This window comes from Mus caroli, chromosome 9 (assembly GCF_900094665.2).
Source record: "Mus caroli chromosome 9, CAROLI_EIJ_v1.1, whole genome shotgun sequence".
Taxonomy (NCBI): Eukaryota; Metazoa; Chordata; class Mammalia; order Rodentia; family Muridae; genus Mus; species Mus caroli.
In genome coordinates, this window is record NC_034578.1 from 34,200,975 (window position 1) to 34,217,369 (window position 16,395).

The window sequence follows — 16,395 nt, forward strand, 5'->3', positions numbered from 1 at the left end:
CTTTCTGTATATTTATGGTTATTTCTGTAACTTGGGTTTCCCCACTAGTTTCTTTCAGCTCCAATAGAATGTAGAAAACACAGGCACAGAAAAGGATTGGCTTGATTTTATCTTTCTTTTCTCATTCTTAGTCATATATTGAAGGGAGTAAGTTGGAGAGGGCTTGGATTTTATTGTAATGTTATTACATTTACTCTTCTCACAGATATGAATTGGGGAAGAATGGCTTTAGGAAATGACTCTTCAGTGAAAGAATTTATCCTGCTTGGCTTGACACAGCAGCCAGATCTCCAACTGCCTCTCTTCTTCTTCTTCTTGGGAGTCTATATATTCTCCGTGGTGGGGAACCTCGGCCTGATTGTTCTGATTGTGTTGAATCCTCACCTGCAAACCCCTATGTACTACTTTCTCTTTAACCTTTCCTTCACAGATCTCTGCTACTCCTCTGTCATAACCCCCAAAATGCTGGTGAGTTTTGTGAAGCAGAACACCATCTCTCATGCTGAGTGCATGACTCAGCTCTTTTTCTTCTGCTTCTTTGTTATTGATGAATGCTACATTTTGACAGCAATGGCTTATGACAGATATGCTGCCATCTGTAAGCCCCTGCTTTACCAGGTCACCATGTCCCATCGAGTCTGCCTCTTGATGACAGTTGGGGTGTATGTGATGGGGTTTGTGGAAGCTATGGCGCATACTGCCAATATGTTACAGGTGATCTTCTGTGATAGCAATATCATCAATCACTACTTGTGTGAAATAAATGCTCTTCTAAAGCTCTCCTGCACAAGCACTTCCATCAATGAGCTGGTGGTTTACATTGTTGTAGGTTTTAATGTAATAATGCCCACTCTGACTATCTTTATTTCTTACACCTTGATCCTTTCCAACATCCTCAGCATCCATTCTGCAGAAGGTAGGTCAAAAGCCTTCAGTACCTGTGGCTCCCATGTAATAGCTGTTTCTCTTTTCTTTGGAGCTGCAGCCTTCATGTATGTTAAGCCTTCTAGTGCATCAGAGGATGAAGATAAAGTATCTACCATTTTTTATACCATTATGGGACCAATGTTGAAGCCTTTCATCTATAGTATAAGGAATAAGGATGTCCATATTGCTCTTAGAAAAACTTTGAAGAGAAGCATTTTTATTTAAGTAGAATCTGTGTTTGCTATGAGAGGAAAATCATAGAGCATGTGTGGTATACAACTAAAGAGAGCACTGGAGAGATAGCTTAATGACCTAGGATTTGCTTACAAGCACAAGACACTGGATTTTAATCATAGCCTTTCAAATCAGCAATAGCAAACAAACAAAGAAACAAAAAACAAAAATCAAAACAACCAAACCATCCAAACAAAAACAAACAAACAAACAAAAACCCAAAAGATCAACATTTAAAAAATATGAGAATAATTTGCTTTCAAATATAGTTAATATTATGCAAAATTAAGTTAATTGTATGGGAAAGTTCAGAAGTAAAGAAAATAAAGCATGGTTAATCCATTATCCTTTCCACTACAAAGAATAGCTTCTTTTGTAATTTCTCAAAACCATTTATATCTTTTTGTCAGTATTGAAAGCTGATCAAACACATTTTCCTTTTTTTTTTTTGTTTTTGTTTTTGTTTTGTTTTGTTTTTGTGGCTGGACTTAAAAATCACAAGTATTTAAATACAAAACACTGGATGATATACTCAGAACTAGTAGGATCATGAGATTCAAAAAAAGCACATTTATTTTCTATTTTTGCCAGTGTGACTTTGGAGTCTCAGGTTCTGTTGCATGCTAGGCTCTTTTACCGAGTTACATCAAAAGCACAATTGTGAGTTCTTGCTTAGAGTACCTTCAGAAGTTTAATGTTTCTGTGCCACTGAGATAATTATTTCAGAAGTTTTAGAAAAAAGTAACTCAATAATTCAGTTAATAATATGCTGGGAAGATTTTTAGGAGATTTTATTTTAAAGCTTTCCAGTTTCTCCAAAGACTGAAGTATGGATGGGAAATGTCCTTTTCAGTCTAGTCTTTTCTCTATAGGTGTAAGTCAGTTTGGTAAAGAGGAGTTGATGAATTGTGATTCCAGGAGAGCTGGCCCCATTGTAGCAGTGCAGGAAAGCCTGATGTTTGATCAGCTGAGGTATCTTTCAGCCTCATATCCAACACCTCAACATTTTCCTGCTGGAGTACATTAGGGACCAGTTCTACAGATCCAAAACTACAGGATCTCCCTGATACAAGGCAATAATAGAATATCAAAAAGGAGTCCCAGAGAGGTTCGAGTATTGCTAGAAAAGCAGAAGCCAGAGGCCTGGTAACAGACCAATGACTTACTGCAATATATGTTTGCAAGCAAAGAAGTATGGATAAAAAATTATACTTTTTTTTCCCTTGAGAAAGAACTGTATGGTTCTCTCTCAGTGCAGTTCCCCTCTGTCTTCCCTTTCTTTATAGATGAGTGATTATCATGAAGAAGCTTTTGTTGCTGTCCCATTCCCCAGAACAGTGGACTGGCTATAACAGTACTAGGTTCTAAATAATGTGATAAGTTTAAATAAATTTGGAATATTAAGGTTATCCCTAAACCAATCTGACTAGTGTCCTTATATGAAAAGAAATGGGGACAATTATGCATTAAGCATGGACATATACATAGGAAGAACCAGATGAGAACAGCAAGAGCACAGACGTCTGTAATCCAAAGGAAGAGGAAACCTCAGAAGACCAGACACAGAAGCCATACTTGATGATATACTTGTGGAAACCAGAGCTGTGAGAAAACTATCTCCTTTGTTTAAACCATAGGTTTATTGCACTGTTTAAATTTTTAATTTTTATGGAAGACAAAAGCAAGTGTCACATTGGTATAACTTATACATTTCAAATCTTTGTGTATCAGGCATTAAACATACGACTTTACATATATTGTGCCACATATAAGCATTCCTCCTTTTAATTTTGTATATGATACAATTTCTTAATGAGTTACCCATAATACCTATAGCCCTACCTGGTGTCCAGGTAGGTCTTGAGTGCAGCAGGATCCAGAGTTGTTAGCATTATTGGAATAAATCACCAGACCCAGCTACATTATATTTATAAGAGCCTATAGTGAGAAAAACATAAAGTAGAGCAAATGAACAAACACACTTACCAGTTGTGGTGTATATATTGTATTATACACTGTAATCCTACAGATGAAAGTCTGAAGCAGAGAGATGATCAGTTCAAGTCCTTCCTTAAAGCCACATACTGAGTTATAAACCAGCATGTGATATACAAGGAAACTGTGTCTTTCAAAATGAACAAACCAACCAACAAATCAACAACACTCCCCAATCAAACATCAAACCAATAAATCAAGCAAAAAAATTAGATAAAACAAACAAAAAAAAAACCCCCAAAATAATAAAGAGGCAAAAAGGAAAAGTGCAATGCAGTCTGAAACTTTGGGAAGATGCAATTTTATTTAAAGAAATATAGTTTTAAGTTGATGAATAATATTTGCACATTTTTTAGTGCCAATGTTTGCTAAAGTGACTTGTATTGTTCACCTGAAAGTTAATTTGGGGGATTATGACTATGAGAAGAAGAAAGACAGCCATTTAGGTTGAGAGCACAAATCTAGGCTCCCAGAGAAATAAATGATAGTTTCCAAAATGGCCTCTGAACAAACATACAGTACAAAGGCTAAGGTGTCAAGTTTATGCCCACTTCATCACACTGTAACAATCCACAGACCCAACTAGAGAGTTTGTGCCTTTAGCAAACATCTATGTAAAGTTCCCAGACCACCACCATCATCATAATCCACAAACCAGGAAGATATTCATAGCAAAGTTAAGCTACGGAATATATATCATGTTGATCACTTGCAATAAGGCCAAGCTTAGTGATTTTCAAGTTAACTCAAAGCAAGAGAAGCTACAGTGTTTACTTAGAATTCAAAACAATGTAAAAATCAGATTCATTAAAACCTCAGGAAGTGTAAAGGGAATATTTTATAAGCATCACCTGTCAATAAAGAAGCTGATGGCCAAGGACATATGAGTGGGGGGTGGAGAATGGGGGAGATCACTGCTTGTGGACGTTGTACATCGTGGTGCGCACTAGGCTCCGCACCACGATGTACAACGTCCACAAGCAGGAGTTTGGTAGTGTTCCCTCTGCTTCTATTTTGTGAAATAGTTTTTTTTTTTTTTTTTTGGTTTTTCGAGACAGGAACTCTCTTTGTAGCCCAGGCTGGCCTCGAACTCAGAAATCCTCCTGCCTCTGCCTCCCAAGTGCTGGGATTAAAGGCGTGCGCCACCACCGCCCGGCCGAAATAGTTTTTCTAGTATTATTGTAGCTCCTCTTTGAAACTATGCACTAAAACCATCTGGCCCTGGGCCTTTTTAATTGGGAAAGTTTTAATGACTGCTTCTGTTTCCTTAGCAGACTCTCTCCATTTTAGCTAGTTTGGCTAAGGTTTTGTCTATATTTTGATTTTCTCAAAGAACCAGCTCATGTTTTCATTGAGTCTTTGTACTGTTTTATTTGTTTCTAAATCATTGATCGAATCCCTGAGTTTATTTTCTGCCTTTTGCCTCTCTTGGGTGTGTTTGCTTCTTTTTTTCTAGAGCTTTCAGGTGTACTTTTAAATATGAGAACTTTCTAATTTCTTCATGAAGGCACTTAGTGCTATGAATTTGCAACCTAGGAGTGCATTCTTTGTATCCTGTCAGTTTGGGTATATGTGCCTCCATTTTCATTGAATTTTAGGAAGTCTTTAATTTCTTTTGGTATTTTTTCCATGACCCAGTGATCACTCAGTGAATGTTACTCAGTTTCTACAAGTTTGTAGGTTTTCTGTTGTTTCTTTTGTTATTGAAGGGCAGCTTTAATCCCTGGTGGTCTGATAAGTTGCAAGGGGGTTATTTCAATTTTCTTCTATCTTTTAAGGCCAGCTTTGTGATCAATTATATGGTCATTTTTGGAGAAAGTTCTGTGAGGGACTGAGAACAAGGTATATTCTTTTGTGTTTGTGTGAAAGGTTCTGTAGATATTTGTTAGGTCCATTTGATTTTTAAAATCGAGTGTGTGTGTGTGTGTGTGTGTGTGTGTGTGTGTGTGTGTGTGTGTCGAAGACACCACAAGCAGACCTACAGAGTCAACTAACGAGCACACAGGGGCTCACTCTTTCTGAATCACCAACTAAGGAATGTGCAGGGGCTGGAATTAGGCCCCCTACACATTTATAGCCATATGCAGATGGTCTTTATGTGATCTCCTAACAAGTGGAGTAGGTGTGGTCTCTGATTCTGTTGCCTGCCATTGCATCACCTTCCCCTAACTGTACTGCCTGGTTGGACCTCAGTGGGAGGGGATGTGCTTAGTCCTGTTTATACTAGATATCCCAGGTTGGGGTGGTACCAAAGCTGGCTTCTACCTCTCTGAGGAGAAGTGGAAAGGGTAATGGAGCTAGAGATTTGTAAGGGTGGAACTGAGAAGGGAAGAGGGAGGGGGGCTGTGATTGGCATGTTAAGGGAATAAATGATTAAATAAATTAATTGAAAGAATAAGAAGAGATTTGCAAGGAAAGGCTGTGGAAGTGAACATAAGAAGACATGGAGAGGAAACCAGCCAAGTTTCAAAACTCAGGTTAGAAGAAAAAAAGAGAAGTTAGGGGTTAGTCAGACAACAAGCTGAAGCTTATTGCATAAGCATTTATTAATAAATATCTAGTCTCAGAGTTGTTATTTCTTGGAATTAAGTAGTCAAGGAACAGAAAAAATCCCTGATGGAAAAGTCATAGTTCCCATCAAGGAAGTTTACAAAAGGAAGTCTGAAAATGTTCACATCTTGTCCACTTAGGGGCATGCTGAGCTATTTAAAACAAAACAAACAGCAACAACAAAACCAATATAGGTTATAGGAGAAGTCTTGGAGAGTAAATGGCTGTTCTCTGTGCAAAGAGATTGTTTATTTTGGATGGACTGCAGCTCAGAGACATGTATTCATGTGGCTGCAAATACCATGTTGCAGTGCTGTAACAATTTTTTGAAGACTTTCATAATAACAGAACAAAGGAAAGTAAAGCAAAAATCAATGCATTTTCAAAATACCAGGAGGTTTACTAGGTAGGTGATTAGAGCAGGGTGGAAATGTCTTTGTTATGGTCCTCAGATGCTGTCTGCTGACCTTTTCGGCTTTTGAGTGGTAGAAACTAGTGATTAGTTAGTACATTCGAAAGGATTTTGCCTGATTGTTATAGGAGGGAGGATAGGGTGAAGGAGTTGGTGAGTGAGGGATAACCAACACCAAGCTGTGATTAGGACATCTACATCATACTTCCTTACCCCAAGGTGCAAGCAAGTTCTTGGAAGATTGGGCAGAAAGATCTTAAGAGCAGGAGGGAGGGGATATCGGCAGGAAAACAAAGAGATCGATTATTTTGGATTGACTGCATCTCTTTTGGATATGAAAAGGGGATGTAGCAGGGCACTCTACCAATGGCCTGTATCCCAGTGTACAGAATTCTAATCCCTTAAGTGTAAAGAAATACTTATTCATCAGAATAACAAAATCTAAATACATTTTAAAGAAATAATTAGTTTTACCACACAGTGTTTTTGTTTAAAAACCAAAGTACAACTTTTTTTCTGAATTCTTAAATATTCACACTTGACTACTTAAATAGGGAATCAAAATATAAACAGCATAATACATAATACACAGTACATATATATGTTGTAGGAATTATTCAATTCTACTGGCATTAATTATATTTGCTTCTCTATAAATCACTGCATGGATCCTATCACCCATATTCAAGGAACTGCATAATTCCTAGTATGACATTCATATCAACTATCATGAACTAGGATACAAACATGTGTATCGTTTCTTCCCTTCCTAATTTATCACCATAAGGAAATCCTAAAGGAGATCACTATTAATATCTAATGAAGTGCGGAAGAACTCCATAAGCCTCAAGCTAATTGCATCTGCTCTATAGCATGGTCTTCTTGCAATAAGCTCTGTATCTTTCTTTCACATCCTTTTTGAATCATTAAATAATGCTATGATCTCTACTGTATAGAAATTCCTGGATTCTCTCTCTCTCTCTCTCTCTCTCTCTGATTGTGTGTGTCTGTGCGTGTGTCTCCGTGTGTGTCTCCGTGTGTGTATGTGTGTGTGCACATGAGCTATGTTCCTTTTTTTCTGGTAAATGTAAAAGACTCTGACTGCCAGTAAGTGTAAGACTCTATGACTAATCAGCTCTGACATATTCAGAGCAAAAGCCTCCTACAGGAATGTGGACACACAAATATGGGGTCAGCACCAAGTTCTCTGAAGGGAGGGAGGCAGGCTAACTTAATCAAGTCTCTGTTCATCTTATTCCTGTGGCCAAGATATTACAACTAGTTTACAGACTAGCAAGAAACTCAGCAATATAATCTCTGACTTAGTGTTTCTAATTCTTGCATTTGAACCTTTGTGTACTAGCTGTATTGTTAGTCTGGTAACAAGACAGATTTTGCAGCTCCAGGTGTTACTTCAGGAACACAATAACATCATTTGTCCCTTTACAGAAACTGATGTGTACTGTATGCATGAGGATTTTATGTGTAATTATACTGAGGGGCATTCTTTCATACTTAACCTATAATGTAAGTAACACACCAATTTACTATATTTCTTTCTCACTCAGAAAATAATCTTTGTAAACTAGTTTTTATCTTTTATTCTTCCTCTGTGCAGCTAGAATGGAGTAGAGGAGACTGTATTGAGATGCTAGGGTATAGTATATAAAGCTTATGGTACCAACTATCTCTCCTCATCTCATGAATTCTTCTGTATGATATCCAAAACCTTGCAAATATGTCTAAAGAATTGTATGGTTTCTTCCTTAGAGGAATTTTCTTTATTGCTAGTCATTATAGGGAAATTGAGATATCTAATAAAATAATGGAGACATGAATGAGTCCTAGGAATTACAGAAAATTTTCAAAGATATATACTGTGTATACCAACTCAGTGTGCAGCCTTATATAACATATAGTATATATAATGCTACATCATATCTACTCAAGAACAGTAAAAACCTCCAGTACCTGTGGCTCTCACATAGTTGCCCTGTCTTATCATGGAGTTCAGAGCATTTATGTATTTAAATATTCACTTAGTATGGATCAGGGATTTTTCTTCTGTTTTCTACACTAATATCACCTCATGTACAATACTCTAATCTATCGTCTGTAAAACAATGATGTAACAATTGCACTGATGGATGCCCTGATGAAATTCCAGAGATACCCATTTTATTTGGATGTAAAAGCATGTAAAGAAGTTGAAGGACCTTAACTTTTGTGTACACACAAAGCTACTTTTTCATGCATGTATGATTTACTACTGTTGCCACATCTTCACTTCAAGAGAATTGTCTTAATAACTTTTCTTTCAGATAATCTTGTCTCAGTTTTGTTTCCATATTTCTGTCACTTTTTATAAATTTCAACATGATTAAGTTGTGTCCCTCAGGTCGTAATATATTGATATCATTTTATTGCTCATTTAGAAAAATATGTCAGTAGTTACTATATTAACAAATGTTCAGAAAACATATTTTTCCAGATACATTGAGTTGTTTTACAGAAGTATCTTTACTAGTGTCAAAATTGTCAGCTGCCCTAGGCATAAGCATGGTGCAATGTGTTTGTTTGGAGCTGTACAAAGCTTCCAGCAGAGCCCCAGCTGCCTAATCATCTCCTTTTGTTCTACTATTTTGTCTTTCTAGTCTTATATATAACATTTGTCACCTGTTTCTGAGATCCCTAATTAGCCTATAATCTGTATCATGGAGGAGAACACATGAAACTGTTTGTGTGTGTGTGTATCTAGTCAGTAATAATAGAATTTCACAGAAACACACACACATACACACACAGACACACACACAGACACACACACACACACACACACACATCCACATATGTAACCACACAATGCAAGCACCTTCCCCTACATTCATCTCTCTATTGTAACAAATAGAGGATGGTTGCTCATATTATACCATATAGAAAAGGGATGAAATAGTTAAAAATATAGCATGAAGTTCTTACTATTCTAAAGCAAGAAAAATATTACAATTAATAATTAATGGAAATACAATGTATTCTACTACTACCAATTATAAACAATCTTAGGGTTTAGATTATCATTTGGACATTGGCCTTAAGCAATCCTCTTAACTCCTTGTCAAGAGCAGTACCTGGAATGTACAGGGTTGATGGCATACTATGGCTGGTGTATCTTTTTGTGCACTGTGTTGCTCAGGCAAAGGTAGTTTACCCTGAGATGTTCCAAGCATTAACTAAGCATCATCACTGATTCCTAATCTTCACTGTATCATTCACAGGCATTTGCCATAATAAGTATTTCCCAAGTCTTTTTATCTCTTGCTGTTATTCTTTAGGAGGACTTCAAACACATTTTTGTTCTCATTCATGAGAACTGCCAGAGTTTCTTAATATGTTCAACCTGTCCCATGTTTCTGTTTTGCCTCCACTTGCCCCACAGTGGGTCATCTCTAGGAAACCTGCTTGTTATAAGCTTTCCTAGATGGCTTCTGTCATGGCAGGCAGGCTATAAGAGGAGTTGGAGAAGGAATGAGGGTTTATAAAACCAAGTTACATCAAAGTTCTCAGAAATAAGGGACAACAAACACAAATGGCTTGTAAGAGCCTGAGGTCATGGTGGATAACTTCCATCAAAGAGGCAACTAACACTAAAGGCTTTTTGAAAAGCCCTGTAGAAGTCTACTACTCTAGTAATTTCCTAATACTTCTATCTTAATTAGGGTTTTATTGCTGTGAACAGACAGCATGACCAAGGCCAGTCCTATGAGGATACCATTTAGTTGTGTGTCTTAGTTTGAATTATACTGTTGTGAACAGACACATGATCAAGACAAGTCTTATAAAGGACAATACTTAACTGGGATTTTCTTACAAGTTCAGAGGTTCAGCCACTATCATCATGGCTGGGAGCATGGAAGCATCCATGCATGTATGGTATAGGCAGAACAGTTCTACATCTTGTTCTAAAAGCAAACAAGATAAGACTGGCTTCCAGGTAGCTAGGATAATGGTATTAAAGCCCATACCCATAGGCAGACATCTACTCCAATAAGGCCACACCTCCCAATAGTGCCAATCCCTAGGCCAAGCATTTATCCTGCTGGGCTTGACACAGCAGCCAGAACTTCAGCTGCCTCTCTTCTTCCTGTTCTTGGGAATCTAGGTGGTCTCTGTGATGGTGAACCTGGACTTGATTGTTCTGATTGTCTTGAATCCTCACCTGCACACCCCCATGTACTAATTTCTCTTCAAACTTTCCTTCACAGACCTTTGCTACTCCTCTGTCATAACCCCCAAAATGCTGGTGGGTTTTGTGAATCAGAACATCATCTCTCATGCTGAATGTTGACTCAGCTCTTTTTCTTCTGCTTCTTTGTTCTTGATGAATGTTACATTTGTACAGCAATGGCCCATGACAGATATGCTGCCATCTGTAATCTCCTGCTTAACCAGGTCACCATGTCCCATCAGGTCTGCCTTGGAAATCACAAAAGGCTGGATTATATTATATTCAGGAATGGAAAAACCAAAAAAATTTAAATGTTCATATTTATTTAATTACTTTCTAGTTTGTGTTTGGGGACATCATATCCCTACTCTCTTTCATGTTAAACAAGTGTTTAACCAGTGACCTACATCTTAAGAGTAGGCACATTTGTAAGTTTTATGTGTCTAGCTCAGACAATGTCTCACTACTTCAGTTAGCAAACCTCTGGGATGATTTATAAGAGATTTCATTTTAAAGGCTCATTTGCTTCTCAAAAGGCTGAAGTAAGGAGGGAAAATGAAAACTCCTTTCTGTCTGGTCTTTTTCATTGTCTTAAAGCAGTTTCATAATGAGGGGTTAATAAGTTATTAACCAAGGAATACACATGGCTCCAGCTGCATATGTAGCAGACAATGGCCTTTGTCATGCATCAACGGGAGGAGAGGTACTTGGTTCTATTAAAACTGGTTAGATGCCCCAGTGTAGGGGAATGGATGGTGTGGAGGTAGGAGTAGGTGGGTGGGTGGAGGAACAACCTCATAGGAACAGGGGGAGGCAGGATGAGATAGGGGTTTTCTGGGAGGGAGAAACTGGGAAAGGGCACAACATTTAAAATGTAAATAAAGAAAATATCCAATAAAAAAAGAGAAAAAAAGGGAAGTTAATAGTATGTTTTAATTTCATTACTCTGAGAGAAAAAAAGGGAAGTTAATAGTATGTTGTAATTTCATTACTTTGAGACAGCAATTTATATCATTAAAGATAAGGGAACTTATAGTAGGTTTTTATCTCATGATATGGACCTCCTATGTCTCTATGGAAAGAATTTGACTAAAATTTACTATGTGATGGATAGGTTTATGCTTTAAGTTTAACTTGCTGTGATCAAGACATCTATGAAACAAATTTACCTCTAGCTTTAAAGTCCCAATGGCTCCAGGACAGATGGAAACTTATGGAATGTTAAGGGCCATTCTTGTGCAATTTTAAGGAAACTGTTGTTCATCATAATAATAGTCACAATGTGAATCACTGCTTTTACTTTTGTAAACAAATCTTGCTCAAGACATCCAGGAAACCTGCCAGACACATGTTTGCTAAAAGCTGTGATTATATTTAGACATGGCTGCACTTAGGCAAAGATATGTATGCACATAAACAAAATGTAACATCCTGATTGCAGTATATGTCTACACATAAATGTGATATAATCATTTGTTTTACTGCCTTTATATACCTCTGTCTTTTGTGGCTTGGCACTACATCATGGAAATCCAAGTCCCAGAAATAGCACTTTTCAACCACTGTCTGAATATAAGCCTGTCGATCTTAAAATATATTCTTTGTCAGACTGGTGAACAACCCAGGCCCATAACATTTTGAGGTCCCAATGATATCTGAGCATTCAGCTGGAGTTGCCAGTTTTTCTGATGTGCCTTGACTGTTGAAATGTAAATCAGAGGGGCCTACAAACTCATAGGCACTGAATAGCTCACTGGGTCAAGGAAAAATTAAAAACAGAAATTAATGATGTTCTAGAATTCTATGAAAATCAAGACACACATACCCAAAATTATGGGACAAAATAAAAGGAGTGTTAAGAGGATATTTCATAGCAATAAGTGCCTTCATAAAGACATTGAAAAGATCTTATACAGCAATTTAAAAAACACACATGAAATTTCTAGAAAAGGAGGTAGTAAACAAACCCAAGGGCTGAAAAAAATCAATTAGAAAGAAAGACAATAATACAAAGAATCAATGAAACCTAGAGCTGGTTCTTTTAGGAAATCAACAAGATAGACAAATGCTTAGCTAAACTAATTAAAAGACTGTACCCAAATTAACAAAATCAGAAATAAGATGAGAGACCTAACAATGGACATTGAGGAAATCCAAAGAATCATGAAGTCTTAGTTCAAAAGCCTAAACTCCACAAAACTTGAATATCTAAATGAAACAGATGATTTTATAGATAGATGGCACTTATCATCAAAGTTAAATCAAGATCAGGAAACTTATCTAAATAGTCCTTTAGTAGGCAAGGAAATAGAAGAAGTCATTAAATGTCTTGCAATCAAAAAAAAAAAAAAAAAAAAAGCCCAGGGACCGATGGTTTTAGTGCACAATTCTATCAGACTTTTAAAAAGGTGCTAATATCGATACTTCCTCAAACTGTTCCACAAAAGAGAAATAGAAGAAACATTTCCAAACTCATTCCATGATGCTCCAGGCATCCTAATATGTAAACCACATAAAGACTCAACAAAGAAAGACAATTTCAGACTAATTGCTCTTATGAATGTTGATGCAAAAATATTCAATAAAATACTCACAAACCAACCATCATGATCAATGGGGTATATCTCAGGGATGCAGAGATGGTGAAAATATATGAAAACTCATCAATGTAATTCAGCATATAAACAAACTGAAAGTAAAGAATCATGTGATCATCTCCTTAGATGCTGATGAAGCCTTTGGCAAAATCCAACACACCTTCATATTTAAAGTCTTGGAGAATTTTACACAATAAAAGTAATTTACAGCAACTCAGTAGTTAATATCAAATTAAATGGAGAGAATCTTAGCAGTTCTAGTAAATTCAGACAAAAGAAAACATTTCACACTCTATCCATATCTATTCTTTAGAGTATATGAGGTTTTAGCTAGACTAATAGGACAACCAAAATAGATCAAGGGGATAAAAATTTGAAAGGAAGAAGTCAAAGTATTGCTATTTGCTGATGAAATAACAGTATTACATAAATGATCCAAAAAAACCAAACCAACCAACGAAACAAAAAAACGCTGTGATAGAACTCCTACAGCTGATAATCACCATCTTCAAAGTGACTGGATACAAAATAAATTTAAAAAATCAGTAGCCCTTCTTTATACAAAAGATAAACAGGCTGAAAAAGCAGTTAGCAAAATAGTGTCCTTTAGAATAGGCAAAAATAATATAAAATAACTTTGAATAACTCTAAACAAGTAAGTGAAACACATGTATGACAAGATTTTCATATCTCTGAAGAAAGAAACTGAGGAAGATATCAGAGGATGGAAAGATCTCCCACAATCATGGATTATTAGTAGCCTTAACATAGTAAAAATGAAAAGGCCATTTTACAAAAAACAATTTACAAATTCAATGCAATCCTCTTTAAAATTTCATCATGAGGCTTAACAGACCTTGAAAGATGAGTTCTCAACTCTAATGGTGAAACAAACAAATAAACTAGAATAGCTAACACAATCCTGCACAATAAAATAACTTCTGAAGGTATCATCATTCCTGATTTCAAGCTATACTACAGAGCAATAGTAATAAGACCTGCATACTAGAGTTACATCAAGGTATTTTACATTATTTGTGACTTTTATGGAGGGTGTTGTTTCCCTAATTTTTTTTCTCAGCCTGTTTATTCTTTGAGAAACAGAACGCTACTCATTTGTTTGAGTTAATTTTGTATCCAATCACTTCACTGAAGTTGTTTATCAGGTTTAAGAGTTCTCTGGGAGAAATTTTGGAGTCACTTAAGTATACTATCATATCATCTGCAAATAGTGATATTTTGTCTTCCTCCTTTCCAGTTTGTATCCCTTTGGCCTCCTTTTTTTGTCAAACTGCTCTGGCTAGAACTTCAAATACTATATTGAATATGTAGGGAGAGAGTGGGCAGGTTTGTCTAGTCCTGATTTTAGTGGGATTGCTTCAAGTTTCTCTCCATTTAGATTAATGTTGGCTACTGGTTTGTTGTATATTGCTTTTACTATGTTTAGGTATGGACTTGAATTCCTGACTTTTCCAATACTTTTATCATGAATGGGTGTTGAATTTTGTCAAATGTTTTCTCAGCATCTAAAGAGATGATCATGTGNTTTTTTATTCCTTTGAGTTGATTTATATAGTGGATTATGTTGATGGATTTCCATATATTGAACCATCCCTGGGATGAAGCCTACTTGGTCATGATGGACCATTGTTTTGAAGTGTTCTTGGATTCAGTTTTCAAGAACTTTATTGAGTACTTTTGCATTGATATTCAAAGGTGAAAAAGCAATCTACAGATTCAATGCAATCCTCATCAAAAAATTCCAAGGAAATTTTACATAGACTTAGAAAGAGCAATTTTCAAATTCATTTGGAATAACAAAAACACAGGTTAGGTAAAACAATTCTCAATAATAAAGGAATTTCTGGGATAATCACTATCCCTGATCTCAAGCTGACCACAGAGCAATTGTGTTAAAAAAACAAAACAAAACAAAACTGTATGGTATTGGTACAGAGACAGGCAGCTAGATCTTTAGAATAGAATTGAAGACCCAGAAGTGAACCCACCCACCTATAGTCACTTGATCTTTGAGCAAGGAACTATAATTATCCAGTGTGTGTGTGTGTGGGGGGGGGGAAGAAAGCATTTTCAACAAATGGTGCTGGTTCAACTGGCAGTTTGCATGTATAAGAATGCAAATCAAACCATTCTTATCTCCTTGTACAAAGTTCAAGTCAAGTGGATCAAGAACTTCCACATAAAACCAGATACACTGAATCATGTAGAGGAGAAAGTGGGGAAGAGCCTTAAACATATGGGCAGAGGGGAAATTTTCCTGAAAAGAACACCAATGGCTTACGCTGTAAGACCAAGAATTGACAAATGGGACCTCATAAAGTTGCAAAGATTTTGTAAGGCAAAGGACACTGTCAATAAGACAAAACAGCAACCAATAGATTGGGAAAAGATCTTTACCAATTCTACATATGATAGAGGGCTGATATTCAATATATACAAAGAAATCAAGAAGTTAGACCCCAGAGAATCAAATAACCCTATTAAAAAGTGAGGTACAGAGCTAAACAAAGAATTCTCAACTGAGGAATACCAAATGGCTGAGAAGCACGTAAAGAAATGTTCAACATTTTTAGTCATCAAGGAAATGCAAATCAAAACAACCCTGAGATTCCACCTCATACAAGTCAGAATGGCTAGACTCAAAACCTCAGGTTACAGCAGATGCTGGCAAGGATGTGGAGAAAGAGGAATCCTCCATTGTTGGTGGGATTGCAAACTGGGACAACCACTCTGGAAATCAGTCTGGCACTTCCTTGGAAAATTGGACATAGTATTATCTGAGCACCCAGGTATACCACTCCTGAGCATATACCCAAAAGATGCGCCAACATACAATGAGGACAGATGATCTACTATGTTTATAGCAGCCTTATTTATATTAGCCAGAAATTGGAAAGAACCCAGATGTCCTTCAACAGAGAAATGGATACAGAAAATGTACATTTACACAGGGGGATACTATTCAGCTATTAAAAAAAAGGACTTCATGAAATTCATAGACAAATTAATAGGGCTTTGACTGAGCATTGGTGGCAGACATCTTGGTTCTGGGTCTCTGCCTAGAGTAGTCTGCACAGGTGAGAGTGTGGACTACAGAAGCTAACAGCTTCTGGGACAGGCGGGAGCCACAGAGCTTCTGAGGCAGTCCCCTTTTCGGGCTCCAGGCATCTGGGCACCTTCCCGGCCAGAGGATAGGTGTCCACCAGGCACGGAAGGGCTTTGCCTGAGCATCAGAGGCAGACATCTTGTTTCTGGGACTCCGCCTAGAGTAGTCTGCACTGGTGAGAGTGTGGACCATAGAAGCTAACAGCTTCTGGGACAGGTGCTGTTTTGGGCCTTCATCTTCGGCCAGGAGGGAGAAGCGAACACCAGATATCTGTGCACCTTCCCTGTAAGAGGAGAACTTGCCTGCAGAGAGTGCTCTGACCACTGAA

The 16,395-nt window shown here is 37.1% G+C and overlaps 1 protein-coding gene across 1 annotated transcript; it reads left to right on the plus strand.

Annotated features, from left to right (window-relative positions):
* Window positions 1-207: 207 nt before the first annotated feature.
* LOC110302226 (olfactory receptor 145-like) lies at window positions 208-1,152 on the plus strand. Its single transcript, XM_021173047.1, has one exon. The coding sequence runs from the start codon at window positions 208-210 to the stop codon at window positions 1,150-1,152; it is 945 nt and encodes a 314-aa protein (XP_021028706.1).
* Window positions 1,153-16,395: the final 15,243 nt, after the last annotated feature.